This window comes from Cervus canadensis, chromosome X, assembly GCF_019320065.1.
Source record: "Cervus canadensis isolate Bull #8, Minnesota chromosome X, ASM1932006v1, whole genome shotgun sequence".
NCBI lineage: Eukaryota > Metazoa > Chordata > Mammalia > Artiodactyla > Cervidae > Cervus > Cervus canadensis.
This window is the reverse complement of record NC_057419.1, coordinates 14,666,629-14,683,984: the sequence shown is the minus strand read 5'-3', so window position 1 is coordinate 14,683,984 and position 17,356 is coordinate 14,666,629. Positions and strand designations below refer to the sequence as shown.

General features: G+C 43.8%; 1 protein-coding gene across 3 annotated transcripts; it reads left to right on the top strand.

Annotated features, from left to right (window-relative positions):
• Window positions 1-362: 362 nt before the first annotated feature.
• MSL3 (MSL complex subunit 3) lies at window positions 363-15,292 on the top strand. Of its 3 annotated transcripts, XM_043458947.1 has the most exons (13): window positions 363-558; window positions 1,847-1,929; window positions 2,312-2,407; window positions 2,746-2,846; window positions 3,404-3,483; window positions 4,036-4,158; window positions 4,718-4,878; window positions 5,669-5,827; window positions 7,337-7,599; window positions 8,382-8,491; window positions 11,797-11,896; window positions 12,234-12,318; window positions 14,491-15,292. In XM_043458947.1, exons 1-13 carry the CDS (start codon window positions 457-459, stop codon window positions 14,588-14,590), a joined length of 1,563 nt encoding a protein of 520 aa, XP_043314882.1. In that variant the 5' UTR covers window positions 363-456; the 3' UTR covers window positions 14,591-15,292. The 3 variants fall into 3 exon arrangements, with proteins under 3 accessions (XP_043314882.1, XP_043314883.1, XP_043314884.1); XM_043458948.1 differs by lacking the exons at window positions 363-558; window positions 3,404-3,483 and adding an exon at window positions 781-918; XM_043458949.1 differs by lacking the exons at window positions 363-558; window positions 3,404-3,483 and adding an exon at window positions 785-853.
• The last annotated feature ends 2,064 nt before the right edge of the window (window positions 15,293-17,356 follow it).

The following is a 17,356-nucleotide window of genomic DNA, read 5'->3' as shown; positions in this document are numbered from 1 at the left end:
TGCCCGCGGTAGCCACCGCGTTCTGCTAACGTGGCCAAGGCGGCGCAGCCAGGGAGCTTCCCCGCCGCCAGTGCCCACCCCAGGTTCTCCGGTCCCCGGAGCCGGGAGGGAGCGTCCGGCACGTTGACCTCGTGGGCGCAGCCCGCTGCGGCCGCCTTTCCCAGGAGGGCTGGAGGGGCCGCGGGCTGCCGGACTCGCAGCCACCCGGGAGCCCGGCGGCGACTCGCAGGGACGCGCTCGATCATCGGGAGCGCGCGCGCTTGGCCGCTCCGAGGTCCAGCGGTGGCGCGGGGCGGGCAGAGGCGGGGCCGAGGGCGGGCCGGCCACAGCCTCCGCCAGTCCCCGCTCCCTCCCCGCCACCCCCGCCGCCGCGCGCCACCTCCCAGCCCCCATCCCCCTCCCCCACCGCGCGCGCTCCGCCCGCCCCGGAGCCTCGCCCTCCGCCACGATGAGCAAATGAGCGCGAGCGAGGGCATGAAATTTAAATTCCATTCAGGGGAGAAAGTGCTGTGCTTCGAGCCTGACCCCACCAAGGCGCGAGTGCTGTACGATGCCAAGGTGCCGCCGCGGAGGGGCAGGGAGGAGGCGCGGGCCGGGAACCCCGGGACGGGAGGCGAACGCGGATGCGGGTGCTGACGGCGCCGCGGAGCGGGGGAAGTGGCGGGGCTCGGCGCTCCTTGCTCGCGGCTCCTCGGCCTGCGCGGCCCCGCACGGGCGGCAGGGGGCGCTCGCGGGGCGCCGCGATGGGGAGTCGGGGCTGGGACGCTTCCGCTTCCGCCCTGGGCCGGGGGCCGCGCCGGCGCTGTAGGAAACCTAGCGCTGGCGGTGTCGCGCTGCAGGAGCCGCGGCGTCGGTTGGTGCACCTGAGGGCGGCGGGGGCTGCGCGTCCAGGAGGCCGCTTGCTCAAGGCCTCTGGAGGTTAACTCTCCCCGTCCTGTGCGGTCTAGGGCCGCTTGGGCTCCCGCGCGACGCCTTAATCGAGCGGCCCCGGTCCTAATCCATAGGTAGCACCGCAGTGCTGGCTGTCAACTGGCGACGCCGTTGCCCTGGGCCGGTTGTGGCGTGGGCTCGGCCCCTCCCGTAGGCCCGGACCCACTCTCCGAGAGCCAGGTTGAGCGGGTGTCCTCCAGGGCCTTGCACCATTTAGGTTTTCAGTCGGCCGTGTCTCGTCCCCTGCCTGTCCGCCTAAGTTTCGGAGGTTGGGAGAAAATGGAGCCACATCAGCAGCTCCTCTGGTCTAGGTGGCGTGAGAGAGTGGGTCTCGCAGGTGGGAGGTGGGGGCTGGCCCCAGCGCCCCTCCGGGCTTTACGTTTTACTTTGGGGCTCCACCCCCGCTGCCCCTGCCTCGGGGTTTGTGTTTGCCGTGCCTCCTCCCTCCCAGCCTTGAGTCTCCCCAAGGGTGACACGCCCCTTCATTTGCCCCCGAATTTCCCCCTGGGGACACCGCTAGGCGGGATGGCAGAATCTGTGAGCCCAACTGGCCCTGGGATCCTGCTGAGCCCAGGAGACTACAACTCCCAGAGGTCTATCGGCAGAGGCTCGCTTGTCAGGCCGGGACTCTCTCAGTTAGTGACAACTCGGCTGACTAATGGCTTCAGAAGCTACACCCGTTCTCACACTCAGAGACCAATCAGGGGGTGGTTGGAGGGATGTTTCCTATTTTGAGGCATCCACTCAGGGGAAAAAATGGAATTGAAAGGAAAAATGTTTCAGCCCAGCTCTCCGTCTAAAAAAGGAGAGAATTCTTTCCTTTCTTTTACAAAAAAGCCCATGATCTACTTTTCCTAATCCAGCTTCTGATATTCTGTATGTTCTATTGTTTGTGGACGATATTTTCTGATTTCAGATCGTCGATGTTATTGTTGGGAAAGACGAAAAAGGCAGAAAGATCCCAGAATATCTGATCCATTTTAATGGTTGGAACAGAAGGTGAGTGTACTTGTTAAACCGGACTGAAAATTGATCATCTGTGCACAAGAACATTGCAAACTTCTTTGTTAAGTTTTAGAAACACTCCTAGGAAAGTTTCATTTCCTGTTATTGCTTTTTTGTCAAACCTTGCCTACTCTGAAAAATGATTACTTCTGAGTCGACTGTATTTGGAGTCTCTATGGGTGCTTTTGGAGACTCCCATTGCTTCTGTGTCTGAATGAGTTGTGGTTTCTCTCTTTGTGATTTAAAATATTTAAATAGTTTTCTGAAAGGTAAGTAATTTTGAGACACATCTGTTCCTGTGTGGTGCTTTTAACATTTGTTTCATGTCAAACTAAAATACTGAATTTTACACTCTTTTCCTCTTTTGTTCCTTTAGCTGGGATAGATGGGCAGCAGAGGATCATGTCCTTCGTGACACTGATGAAAATCGGAGATTACAGCGGAAATTGGCCAAAAAAGCTGTAGCTCGCCTGTAAGAATACCAAAAACATGAATTTTGCTCAGTGTGTTATTCTTTTAAGGTTTAGAATTTTTGTCAGAGAAAAGTTTAAAAATCTGACAAACGTGGCTTATCAAGTCATGTAACATATTTAAAGTGTAGTAGCAAATAGTGTTTTTATTGTATTCGAAATAACTGCTGTGCTTTCAGAGAGATTATCATGTAGTATTCTGAAATGGAGGTTACCACTTATGTTTTAAAATATAATTATATCTTTGATACTTAAGAATTATTGTTACTGCATTTTTTTTTGTTTTGTTAACCTCAAGACCCATATCAGTCAACATTTCAGTGGTATTTATCCATTTCAGGAGAAGCACAGGAAGAAAGAGGAAGCGCTGCAGGTTGCCTGGTGTGGACTCTGTCTTAAAAAGCCTCCCTGCTGACGAAAAAGATGAAAACGATGAAAACTGTGAGTGGCTTGACTTATTGTCTCTGGTTAAAAGGAGTTTTACCTAGTTCTTTTATACTGCAGGATTGAGGGGAAAGATTCACTGAAATTGTAGACAAGGGAACATTGTAAGCTCATTTCATAAAACATTTGCCCATTTGTTTTTGATAATTAAAGTAGCAGTCAGAAAGTTCCTAATTAGACCTAGTGGGTCTTGCACATGACCCCTGCCTTCTCAGTGTCTTCAGTAACCCCTTAGAGCGCCATTCTCTGTTTTCTTCTTGGTACCTCGCTCCACTTGTGAATGTGACAGGGAACGATGAGATCCTAGGTGACTAAACACTTGCAGATCATTTACTTGTGTGGTTTTTGCACCCCTTGAGGTTGGTATTATATTTTTTCAAAATAAATTTCTATTCTGAAAGGTCCGATATTTGTGTTCGGCGTTTAAACTTTATGCTGGACAGTAGTTTATTATTACTAGCAGTAGGACACCCATGCCACCCTAAAGAATTGTGAATGTGAGGGTTAAGGAAGTGAGTAATGCAGGTTTGCCTGCTGTTTTTTGTTTTACCTAGCAATAAGCAGTTCCTCTGACAGTGAAGAAAAGGATGGAGAAATAAGTGAAGAGGGTGATATTGAAGAAAAGACTGAAGTGGTATACAGTTCTTATTGTAAAAACTCTTTGGCGTACATTTTGGTGGTAAAATTTTCTAGTTGTGAAATGTTTTGTAAAAATCCATCTTTTTAACCAAATACGATAAAATTGTACTTCATATACAAGGGGAAAAAACCCTTTTTATTGTAAAACTTTACTGTGGCTTTTTATACCCATGAAATGTTTCCACAAATCATTTCACCTCTTTCTTTCCAATGATATTGTGAACTTTTTATAATGCTGATTGATTTTTAAATGCTGTGTATCAAGAGTTTAGCATCTTCTGTTTGCCTGAATACAAAGTTAGCATGAACCCCACTGGTAAAGTTAAATTAGGAAGAAAAGAAATAAATATTTGCAATGTCATTAGTGCCCTAAAACAAGTTAACTTTTGACCTTTAATATATTTCTCATTAGAACACGTGACATCATTATTGGTGTAAATGTCAAGGATTAACTGGTTTGTTTCATTGTAGGCTGTGCTTATGTTAGTCCTTCTTTGGGTGTAGACTCTCGGTTTTAGGTGGTTAAAATGGAATTGTGATATTGCAGAAGGAAGGACCAGAGCTGCACGCAAAAAAGGAAATGGAAGAAAGAACAATAACTATAGAAATCCCTGAAGTTCTGAAGAAGAAGCTTGAGGATGATTGTTACTATATCAACCGGAGGAAACGGGTAAACAAGGAGAATACATAAAACATGGGTTTGTAATAGAGCCATATTCTGCAATCACAGGAAGTTGAGAACCTTGGAGGAATGAAACTCAGGTTCTGTACTGAGTTGGGTTTTAAAGTTCTCCTGATGGAAGTGTACACAGTCTTTTCCAGCCCTGGCTGCCTGTTAGAACCTTCTAGAGAGTTTTGCAGAGTCCTGATGCCTGGGCTTCAAGCTTAAGGTGAAAACTGATCTGTGACGTTTAGGGTGGCAGCTGTGGATATATTAGAGGTTCCCCAAATGGTTCTAATGGGTCCCTAAGCTGAGAATCATTGCTTGCATTTATTTTTAAAATTAGTTATTAATTAGCTTTAAATTACCATTATAATCTACATGAGGATATGATCAGTAGAAGAAAAGTCAGAGAGTTTCAAAGCACATTTACCTAAAGAATTATCTTCATACACAATTGACTTTATTTTTGAGTTTCAAACATGACATACACAAGACCACTGTTTCTTGGAATATATGGTTTATCCAATGGAATGTATACATCAAATATTTATGTTTTTGTTAACAGTTAGTGAAACTTCCATGCCAGACCAACATCATAACTATTTTGGAATCGTACGTGAAGCATTTTGCTATCAATGCAGCCTTTTCAGCCAATGAGAGGCCTCGTCACCATCATGCTATGCCACATGCCAACATGAATGTGCATTATATCCCAGCAGAAAAGAAGTAAGTAGGGGAGGGAGGGTTGGCATTTCATGGTTCACTCTGGCTATTAGAGAAGAAATTTCCGTTTAGAACAGGTAACACTGTCTCTGTTTGAGTTACTATGAATTCACATACTGTTATACTTAATTCATACAGTAACCAGTTAAGTTTCAAAATACTGTCCTTTTTTTGGAATGTTCAGTAACTCTTTAGGATTGTGATATATGAATCCATTGAGGACATGCACTGCCTCAACACTAGAAGAAGTTTTCAATGATGTAATTTAGGGAGCAAACTCTTGTTTTTTTTTTTTTTTTTGCTTTGAGAAGTACCAGAATGGGGAATGAGAATTTTGTTGAAACTTGTTTACAAACAGGTCTTTACCCTAATCTGAGTAATTGTCCCCATAGCTTGCCTTGGGAACGTGACCCAGCAGGAGTGGAGTCAGACAAGTAGATTGTTCCAGTTTAAACAGGTGTGTTAGTTCATCATGACCGCCCCCTTCAGCTGCGGGTGACTGGGGTGTGTCTACTTTCCCTAGCACAGACTGCTTGGACTCCTTTTGTGGAACTGAGCATATTCACTTGTGTTCAAGTGTAAGTTAAAATCACTTGCTTACTGCACTCTATATTCTAGGTCTGTGCTCCCATTTAATTCTTTATTGTTAGCACCTACAGACTTTGTGTTTTGCACACTTAGGTGTAATATATAGTGTTTAAAACTCTTCCTGATTAGAAATGTGCACCTTCATTGTGACATTTTGAAAAGTTCTGTTATTTTATTGCATCTCTAATCTCTTTAATCCTTTCAGCGTTGACCTTTGTAAGGAGATGGTGGATGGATTAAGAATAACCTTTGATTACACTCTCCCATTGGTTTTGCTCTATCCATATGAACAAGTTCAGTATAAAAAGGTGACTTCGTCCAAATTTTTTCTTCCGATTAAGGAAAGTACCACAAACACTAATAGGTAAGTTAGCTTGCAGTTCAACCGTCAGCTATCAGAAATCAAATAGCTAGATCTGTTTTTAAAGATTTCTGTTGGATGCTATGAGGCCAACATGTTTGGAGGAGGGAGTAGATTGCAAACCACTGACGGTCCTGGTGGTTTTCTTTTTTCTTGGGTAAGCTTGAGTCATCATTCACTTTCAAATGTCTCTGTAAGTTTTTACCAAGTGAAGATTTCAATATAGAGAAATTGGCTTTAGTGTAGCCAGTGCCCTTCTTTCCAAAGACAGTGGGGTGAAGAGAGAATGGCCTGAGAAGGTTGGGTGTGGGTTTGATTTTGTGACTTGGTGAGGTGTCATCTGAGTCTCTTGCTTTTCCTGTGAACAATGGAAAGAACATTTGCTCCTGTAGGTGGTTATTAAATGAGGAAGTGCGTGAAGGGCCAGCTGCCTTAGGCCTTCAAGTAAAGGTTAGTCTCTTTCCCACTCTGCTGTGTCACCACTGTCTTCCCTCGGTGACCAAGCATTTCCAAATCTCCATTCTTGGGGTTCAACAAAAGTCCCCCCGCACCTGAGTCCATGCCTATCTGTGTAAGCTACTTCCTTATCTGCCTCAGGCCCATCTTCCCAGGAGAGTGGTCTGTTTTCATGATTTCCACCCCTGCATCTCCTCTTGCCTGTTTCCCATCTATCTTGGTCTCCCGCCTCCCTCTGCTCCCCAAAGTCACTAACAGCTTCCCACTTGCCGCACCAAGCATTGCCCTCCTTTCCCCTCACCCCCTTGCTCCCCTTCCTCCTCAGGTCCTGTCTGGTAACTCTGTCTGCCTTATGACTATCTCTTCTTTGGCTACCTTCTTTCCCTGTTGGTTCCACCCCATTTGGGTGGCCTGTGTGACTCAGTGGGGACCTATGTTGATGTCCCCACGCCCTCCTCCAAACCTCAAGGTTCCCAGTGTCTAGAGTGGACCGCATGTTTCCACAAAATGTGGCCAAAGTTTGTGGCATTCTAGCCCTATCAGTAATTACACTGTGACGAGATGATGTTGTATTCTTAGTCTCGCCACCATGGTTTCTCAGCCTTGGCTTGACTGATGTTTTTAACTGCATCACCGTTGGTGGCAGAGGCCGAACTATGTGCTGTAGGACGGCGGGCAGCATCCCTGGCCTCCACCCACTGGATGCCAATGGCACTTTGCCAGTTTTAACCATCAAAACTGACTCCAGAAGGTGTCCGTGTTCCCTCCAGAGTGGAATCACCCCTGAGTTGCGAACCACTGATATAAAACAAGGACAAAGGGTATCACAGCCTTTAATGCCAGTGTGCCTTGAAGAGTTAAAGGGTGAAAATGGTATAATAACGTTTAGGTACCTTTTAAGAAAGTATTTGTTTTGGCACGTCTGGAAGTGAAAGTTTCTAAGCCTCCTGGAGTGGAGGCTGTGTTTTCTGTCTGAAGGACATTGAGGAACCCCTCCAGGCTTTGCAGAGATTCTGTGGGCCGGGCACGTGTGACACATTCCCCTTCCTTCTGTAGGAACCAGGAGGAGCTCTCTCCAAGCCCACCTTTGCTGAATCCATCCACACCACAGTCCACAGAGAGTCAGCCAAACTCAGGCGAACCAACCACCCCCAAAAGGCGCAAAGGCGAGCCGGAAGCCTTGCAGTCTCTGAGGCGGTCCACGCGCCACTCTGCCAACTGCGACAGGCTGTCTGAGAGCAGCGCCTCGCCCCAGCCCAAGCGCCGGCAGCAGGACACATCTGCCAGCATGCCCAAGCTGTTCCTGCACCTGGAAAAGAGTAGGTTTACTGCCTGCAGGAAGGGCACGCTGGGGAGAGCTGATGCTGACTCTGTGCTTGGTCTGGGTCAGGCACTGTGCTCTTGAACCCAGTCCAGCAGGAGATGGGACCCCCCCACCCCCACCCCTTCAGCTCTACAATCAGGATTCCTGGTACTGACCAGTTTAACGCTGGCTCACCTCTCTGTTGGCAGTCCCTCCCTCCAGCCCTGAACTAGTTAACATCCTGTACCTATGGATCTGCCTCTTCTGGGCATGAATTCATCAGTGGAATCATAAAATGTGTGGCCTTTTGTCCATGGCTCCTTTCACTTAACATACAACGTTTTCAAGTTTCATTATGTTGTACGTAGTTTATCTCAGTGAAGTGTGAAAATGAAAGTGTTAGTCGCCCAGTTGTGTCCAACTCTTTGCGACCCCCTGGACTGTAGCCCGCCAGGCTCCTCTGTCCATGGGAATTCCCGGGCAAGAAAACTGGAGTGGGTTGCCGTTCACTTCTCCAAGGCATTGTCCCAACTCAGGGATCTAACCCAGGTCTCCTGCATTGCGGGTGAATTCTGTCTGAGCCTCTAGGGATATCTCCGAACTTGATTCCTCTTCTTTCCTTTTTTCCATCAAATAATATCCCAGGTATTGTCCTTGACAGGGAAGTCTTATTGGTAAAAATTAATAACTTCTCTGCTGTTTGTAAAGGTCTTCCAGCAATGTTTAATTCAGTAGCTGTATGATTAATTAGTGGATAATTAATAATTAGCAACTAATTAAAGTCTTTTCCTTTTAAAGAGACACCTGTTCATAGCAGATCGTCCTCACCTGTTCCTCTGACCCCTAGCAAGGAAGGGAGTGCAGTGTTTGCTGGTTTTGAAGGCAGAAGAACTAATGAAATAAATGAGGTAAAGCATTAGTATTTGTTGTTCACCCCCATTGAACCCTTCCTTTTGTGTTTTCTTAAAAAGTCTTACAAGAGGAAATCCCATTTTCATAGAAGAAACATTATGTTACTCTTGCTGGGAATATTAACAGAATTGTTTGTATGATATGTAACACTGTATTTGTGGTTCCTAAAATGAGGATTATAGCCCTGCACTTCCATTCCTCTTTTATTTCAAAGAAGTCCAAGTATCGAAATAGGAATATTGTTATTTTATAGAACATTTGTCAGTACAGTTTTTCTGCAAAAGGCCAGAGAGTAAATATTTCAAACCTTGTGGGCTACATAGTCACTGTCAAGACTCCCCAGCTTCAAAGCAGTCCCAGACACTGTATAAATGAATGAGTGTACTGTGTTCCAATAAAACCATGTTTATGGACACTGGCATTTGGATATCAGATAGTTTTTCGTTTATGTGATATTATTCTACTTTTGGTCTTTTCTCAACCATTTAAAAATATAAAGCCCATCTTTAACAGTAGTATTAATAGCCATCCGTTTGAGGGTATGCTGTATGCTAGCATTGTGCCCGGTGCTTGATCTAAATTACCTTAGGTTCTTGAGAATAACCTTGCCACCAGAGTTCCCTTTTACGGATAGGAAAGCTTCAGTTTGAAACTATTTTGAAGGCCAGTTAACTGAGATACATAGTATTTCAGGAGTTCAGGAGATGTCTTAGTCCACTGGGGTATTGTATGAATCTTGCCTAGCAAGTGGGCTTTCCTTGTTTCTGTGCATAGGGGAGGATGGCTTTACAAGACAGAATGTTTGGTGACAGGGGTCAGCAAACTTTTCTTATAAAGGGTCAGATTGTAAATATTTTCAGGGTTGTGCATTAGCTTGTGAAAGTGGTGTGAATAGTTCACAAATGAGTGTGCTGGGTGGCCCCAAAAGTCATTCACGTGTGCTCAGTCTCAGCTCAGTCACTCAGTCGTGTCCGACTCTTTGTGACCCCGTGGACTACAGCGTGCCAGGCTTCCCTGTCCATCACCAACTCCTGGAGCTTACTCTAACTCATGTCCATTGAGTCAGTGATGCCATCCAACCATCTCACCCTCTGTCATTCCCTTCTCCTGCCGCCTTCAATTTTTGTAGTATCAGGGTCTTTTCCAATGAGTCAGTTCTTGGCATCAGGTGGCCAAAGTATTGGAGCTTCAGCATCAGTCCCTCCAATGAATATTCATGTATGCTAGTAATCAAATTTCATGTGATTTTTATATGTCTTGAAGTAGTATTCATTTAATTAAAAAAAACATTTAAAAACAGTTGTTTTTAGCATGAGGGGGGTTGCTTTGGCTCAAGGGTTATAAGTTGACTGACCTCTGCTAGAAAACCCAGTTCGTGTTCCAGTGATGTTGAGGGAAGGTTAGGAAATTCCTAGTGTAAGCAGTCCCTAATTTTCCTTTTTTCCAGCCTAGAAAGCCCTGCAGGTGTTTTTATTCAAGAAGAATCCTGTTTCTTACAGCGGTCCCCAACCTCCGGGATCTTAGGCCGGATGAGCTGAGCTGGAGCTGATGTAATAATAGAAATACAGCCCACAATAGATCTAATGCACTTGAATCATCCCCAAACTGTCCCCCGCCACGGGTCCGTGGAAAAATTGTTTTCCACAAAACTGGTGCCTGGTGCCAAAAAGTTGGGGATCCCTGGAAGACATCTGAATATTGAGGCACAGCTATTCCCACTCTGGTCACTGGTGCAATGCCGCCATCTAGTGGTGATAGTTATAGCTACAAGCTCTAGAGAAAAAGTGGTTGGAGTTGGACAGGCTCTCATGATGAGACCTTGAGTGCATTCCGTCTGCATAAAGCCTCCGTGGCAGCATGTTTTCCCCAGGGCCCTGCATCCTGATCACCTGAGACTCACTCTCCCAACGCCATTTGCTGCCCAGCCGCACCAGGGAGGGTCTGGACTGGCGTAGTCCTGGTTGCGATCACAGGCGGTTCCTGTGCACACCCTAGTTGAGACTTCCTCCACTGGAAACCTGTTATTTCCCCCTGTAATGCATCTTTGAGAGAGCTGATTGACTACACTGAGCAGCAGAATCGAGGGAGGGAAGTAGCCAGGCTCGCTGACTAACCACAGGATCTGCTTTTGCACATGAGTGTGCCCTTCGCGCCTCCAGTGACGGTGGATGCCCCCATGTTCACTTTGAGTGTCACTGTCAGAACAGTTCCTGCACTGTAGCTGTGTGCACCGCGGAGTCAGGTGCTAGGGGTGGTAGAAAGGGGCGGGAACTTACTCCTGCCCTGGGGCTTGTATACCACACAGGCGTGGGGCTGGTGAGGCCTGGGCCTTCGGCATGGAGACGGATGGAACCATGGTGGTGCTTGTTAATTTCTAAAATTTCATTTGATTAAATTGACTACATCAGCCTTTCTGGGCTCATTTTGGCATCCTTCTGCTTTGTTTTATAGAGGGCTTCCTTTGACCAGACTATTTCCAGATTAAACTTGGCAGATCCAAAAAGCAAAGCAGCAACTAGGTAGAATAGACCTATAATTTGCTGAAATATGTCTCTGGAAGCTCATCAGAGAGTTTTGAAATTCAACTGTTACTTTAACAAAAGCCCCAAATTCACCCACACTTCTGGAATTCAAAGTGAAGGAAAAGCAGTCAGTTGCCAGGGCTGAAGTCTTATTTTCACTTGATTCAGTGGGTGAAATTAGTTTCCAGAGTGACTGTAACATAGCAGAAACTTCGAGAATCTTGACACAGTGGTAGCATTTCTCAAAACATCTTTTATTGCTTCATGTCTAAAACAGCAGAATTTCCAGTAAAGCAGAAGGGGCTGAATGACAAAACAGTTACAGCTAATTTACAGGTAGAAGCTATTGAAAATTAGAAAATCGAATATTTCCCCAATTTTAAGTCCTCCTTGTTTATTTTTATGAGTTTGTGTTTATTTGATACAGTGGCATATTTTTTTCATCTGCACACAGTCTGTCATAATTTTAGGTGATTAGAACTGTCTCCATGTTGCCAAGGAAGAGAAGATGGCTTTAGAACCTCCACATTGCTTTCTTTTCATTGTTCTGTTCCCTCTTTGGTTTCTTCCTGTTTTCTGGTCCAGCTGTGAGGCAGCTCCAGAGGTGCCAAATGGATGGGAAGCTCCAGGGTAGAAATGAGACCCTTGACGAGCTTTGTCTTTCTGCCGGCCTAGGAATGTCCAAGTGTGTGTATTTCTGCTGGAGTTCCAAATGTACAGGTCTGTGGGTAATGGGGTGTGAAGATATAACAGCAAAACATTCACTGTGCTTTTCCCAGGTCCTCTCCTGGAAACTTGTACCCGATAGTTACCCTCCAGGTGACCAACCACCTCCTCCCTCTTACATTTATGGGGCACAACACTTGCTGCGTTTGTTTGGTAAGAAATCCTGGTCTCTGCTTTCTTCTTACCTTTTTTATTTTCCACTTTAATTTTAACACCTGTAGGCTTAGGTACATCTTGTGGCAATTTGGGGGTCTAAGAAAAGTAATTGAATGTTGATCTCTTAAAAACAATCTTAAATTTCATATAAATTGTGTTTGTAATATTTGTACTTACTACTCTGGGTTCAGTAAGAGTTTTGGTTTTGTTTCGCAGCATAGATGTTAATTTCAGTTTGAATAACGTCACAGGGACCCAGAGGATCCCTGAGTGTGTCCTACTGATCGCCAGATTGTGCCAATTGTAAATGATTTTGCTTTTCTTTTTAATGCAGTGAAACTTCCAGAAATCCTTGGAAAGATGTCCTTTTCTGAGAAGAATCTGAAGGCTTTACTGAAGCACTTTGATCTCTTTCTGAGGTATTGTTATTACTTTGTCAAAACTTACTCTGCCACCGTGTATATGGCTTTTCTGAACTTGTCTCCAGCAGACGTATAAGCTAGCTCTGGTATTTTGAATGGTAACAGTGTTACCTAACTGTGGTTGGTTCTAATAGTAATTGTAATATGGGGAGTTGGAGCTATTTCATTTTTTCATAGTTTATCTGGTTTCTAAGCAAAGGGTTTGGAGGTAAAATTTTTTTGTGTCACCGGAAGAATCCAGTTGGATAGCCATGTGAGTAGAAAATTAATTTTCTAAAGAAGTGATTGAGATTGATAACTATTTAATTTTATGTATTTTATTCAGGAGTACCTTAAGCATGTGACTTTTCTTTGTTCCATGTACATACATTTGTAGGTCTGGTTTTGATGTCTACTTTGGAGTTAAGAGAAATGGTGAATAGTCTGTGCTGACAGTTTGTGAAATTGGAGAAAGGTAGCGTTTCCTTCACCTGACAGGGCCATTTGGTTACATGGTTGGGTCATTCGCCCTGAGGCTGTGCCCTCCGCTTACCTGGGGCCGTAGACCCCAGCCTCCTTTACGCCTGTGGCCCAGTTCTCACACCTAGATGTCTATTGACTGGTTTCTCCTGGTGTTCCAGGCTGGTTGCCACTCTGCCTCACCCAGTGTGTCCCATCTACCTGACCTTGTTTCTTCTTTCTCTTCAAGAGGATACTTTTTCCTTGTATTTAGGTCCCAACCTGCAAGAGCTAGTCAAGTAGGATTTACTGGAGTGGAGAACACTCCAGCCAGAGAAATGAGTCTTAGAGTTTGTAAAAGATACTTCTGTCTGGGTATTTTGAATAATGCATCAAATGAGTGGAATTCAACTTTAAAACATTTTATTAGAAACAAGTTTCAAAAATGCCCTAATCTCCTTCAGCCTTCCCCTCAAACAAACCTACAGCTCTGTTTTGTAGAAACATTTTGTTACACCAAAATGAAATAATGCCAAATGAGACAGCCACTAGTTAGCACAGGTGAGCCTTCTAATTCTGATATATGCCCAAAACAAAATAAAAATTAGGGTTTTGGGAAGTTACTTACAAAGATTTACAAATAAAATAGTACAGCTGACCCTTGAACAACATGGGTTTGAACTGCACAAATCCATTTATACGTGGATTTTTTAAAATAGTAAATACTTAGCACTACATGATCCATGTGGCAGCTTGCATCTGCGAATTTGGAGGAATAGTGAATACGGAGGGCCCAACTAATAAAATCCTTATACAAGGATTTTCAACTCTGTAGAAGGTTGGCACCCCAACCCCCATACTGTTCGGCTGTAATGGGTTATGAAAATGTATCCAAACATGTCAACTATAGAATCAGTGGATCAAGAGTTGCTATAAAAATAGTACAAAGAAGAAAGAGTTACCTCAAATGAATTTGACTTGGTATTTACTGAAGAAGGTATTGCAGAGGTTTATCCTTGCCTTTTTAGGAATTAGGACAGTTGGGAGGAGGCCAGGGAAACAAACAGGAAGCTAGTTACTTAGCATACTAGTTAATGTGGCCCATGTGAGCCTGTTTTAGCCCTTCATGGTGAAATATTTGATACTTCAGAGTCAAGATAGTGTCTGTGTTGCAGATTCTTCAGTGCCTGGCTATATTTCAATATCAATCCATAGTTAGGCATAAATCAGTCTTAAGTTTTTAGTACTAAGCTGGAACTTGCAGCATCTTTTGGCAACGGCAAAGTAGAACTCAAAATGCTCTTTACTGATTAAACCATTCAGTTCTGTTTTAACTTAGCCTGTGTAAGTACTGTGCATTTCTCAGGTGACATTTATTGAGTTAATAATTTATTTTTTATAGTTTGTTTTTTAGAACAGGAAAATGTAGAAATACTCGGAGGCCTTTTTGAATGGAAGTGTTTAGATAATCAAGACTGCTACCTAGTGGAGTTTAGAAGCTATAGAAATAGAAATTTGTACACTTGCTAGTGAAAGGATTCCAATGAAATAGTCATTAACATAGAAGCTGGGTATGTGCAATGAACATAATCAGTATATAGAAATCAAGATTATATATTTTTTTCTACCTAATACAAAAAGAGTGAAATGTTGCAGATGTGGAAATTCCTGTTTTGCTTCCTGGTATTTAGTCTTTACTGTGGTGATCATAGGGGCTATTTTTTTTTCCAGGTTTTTAGCAGAGTACCATGATGACTTCTTCCCAGAGTCTGCCTATGTTGCTGCCTGTGAGGCGCACTACAGCACGAAGAATCCCAGGGCGATTTATTAAGGTTTCGATGGTCCTAGAAGAACAGCTTCTCTATCTAGTTCTCGGTTCCCAGTAAAGAACTAGGGAGTCAGTGGGCCTTCTTTATGCAGAAAGCAAATGTGACACCCACCCTGGGGGGCTTTGGCAGAGGTGGGCCCATTCGTTTGAGTTGCTTACCTATTGTAGTTATTTCTGTTAAGGGTTACTTCCTCGGTGCCTTGATGGCCTACAACATCTAACCCTTGCCACCGTACACATGGTTTGTGTTGGCAGGAAAACAGCGGCTGTGTTAACAATTAATTGTTCATGAACATGTGCTTAGATTGGGCTGTTTCAGTAGACGGAGGTACTTGTTAGCAGTAACCACGTCTTTTAGTTATTTGTTAGCATTGAACAAAATTGTTTTGCAAACTGTTTTCATTCTTGTGATAAGGTTGAGCAACTCTGTCCCACAAATTCTAGTTTTGCTTGGAAACTGCAAAGTAGTCCCCGAATATTTTAGAGGGAGTCGATATTGATGGCAAAAGAAAATTTGCAGCTATACATTTGCTTGTTACAGTTCCTTTTCTATAAAACCTTATTTTTGGTGATTTAAATAAAGCATTGCCTGAATGTTTGAGATTTTTATAGCTACACTTGGTTGTGTAATATTATGGTTCCTTTTCTGTAAAATGTTATTTTTGGCCATTTCAAATAAATCATTTCCCATCTTACTGGAAAGAACCAGGAGAGAGTTTTTACTCTGGTCTTGTCCTTTTCTCTTTATTTGTTGTGGAAAACAGTAACGTAACTTTGATTCCTAAATTTTGTGTTTTATTTTGCTTTCCCTTTGTGCCTTTTTTGTTAAGGACTTTGTTTTCCTTCCCTTTCTTTGATTTTCCTACCTTGGCTGCCTAACTGGAAGGTGCTTCCTGGAATTTGGTACAGCCCGTCACTGTCTTTTTGTCTGACTCTGGGCTGGTTTGGGGCCAACATGTTTATTGTCTTCCATCATTACATAAAATCTAGCAAGGTGATGTTAAGGGGCTTGATATCCATTGGGAAAAGGGGTTTCAATAGATTAAGATTAAAAGCAGTAACTTGGGGAAGTCATATTTACAACCCAATGAAATTAGACTCTTCAACACACCAGTTAAATCTTTTTTTTTTTCCTTTCTTTCTTTGTTAGTAATTGGAGAGACACTTTTTAAGCTTCTGCTTCTCTTATGCTTAAACCAGATTCCTCCAGATGTTCATTTGGGACAAAGCCTTAGTGCATTTTTAAGCTGATTGAATTATGTTGTGTCTACTTACTTAGTTTCAATAAAAACAATGCTATTTTCTGTGTCTCTCTTTCCTGGAATACATCTTCTAAACTCAAAGTGAATTTGTAAATGACCATTTCTTTGCTTCAGCTTTCCCTCTGATTGGTGTAAATAGTGGGACCAGTAAGCAGAATTTATGTCCCCAGTGAATATCTTCAACACATGGGATGACGTGCTTACCCAGCTCTACTCCTTTGGCATGTAGACTGGCACATCCAATAGGGGCCCGGCCCAGATCACCTTGCTGTGGTCAGAAATGTTGCCAATGTACCTCTGGCATTGAAAGCATATGTATTATATCTGTCCTCGCACACCAACAAATACAATTACAATAAATGAGTGAATAAGCAAGAGTTCATGTGTTGAACAGTCCGATTGTGGTCTCAGGGGATGGTGGATATTTCTGAGGACCAAAGGAAAAGCAATGAAGGGTCTGCTTCCGAAAAAGAGGATTGGGGCATGTTTGCTGGGGGACTTAAAGTGTAAACTTTTCTTTCATCACCATAAGTGACCGTGGCCAAAATGTCAACCATTCACTTATAGCTTGAGGAGATAGATGTGTGCTTTTGACCTTTTTGTGGAGGTAGATTGCCAGGCTGGGACTGACCTCCAGTTAGGCAGGGAGAGAGCGAGGATCCCCCAAGAGTTGGTAACACCAGGTTCGTATGTTCTTTCACTCATCAAAAGGGGTCTAGCAGGAGGCAGACGCAAATGACCACATATGATTCCATTTGTGACGTGTCCAGAGGAGGCAACCTATAGAAACAGTAGACTAGTGGTTGTCAGAGGATGGGGAAAAGAGGGAATTGGAACTGACTGCTAGTAGGGCTGAAGTCTCTTCAGGGTGATGGAAATTTCTGGAATTAAGACAGTCGTGATCATTGTCCCACTCTGTGAGTTTACTGAAAAACACTGAATTTTATATTTTTTAATGGTGAGTGTTATGGCATGTGAATTACATCTCAGTTAAAGCGTAGAGATCTAGGGACTGGCTATGCCTAAAACTCAAGAAAAATATTCCACGGAAATCCATTTTTGAGAGCCAAATGGCTGGCTATTTGATCTAATCACTCACATGTCTTCTTTCATGCATCATTGCCCAAGGCGGGCGAAGCTCCTTTCCTTACTCCACTGACTTTACACTTCACCAGAAGGTCAGGAGACCCAGGGCCATGCCTTCATACAATGTCCTTTATAGGAAAATGGGAAGTTGGCAGATCTTCAAACTTCTCTGACTCCCAAATTCTTCTGCATGGCAGGGCATGAGGGATAATGATATATGGATATTCTGATATAAACCAAAAAGGTTAACAAACAGTTTAGTGACAGCAAAAGTAACATGGATTAAGAATAATGCAGACCATAGCCAGGTCATCTTTACAAGTCTTCCTGTTCTGGAATTTCTTTGCAACATCAATCTTTATCCTTCTAAGAGGTCATAAAAAAGCATAAGTGGTAAAGTGCTTGACTGTTTTTTTCTATT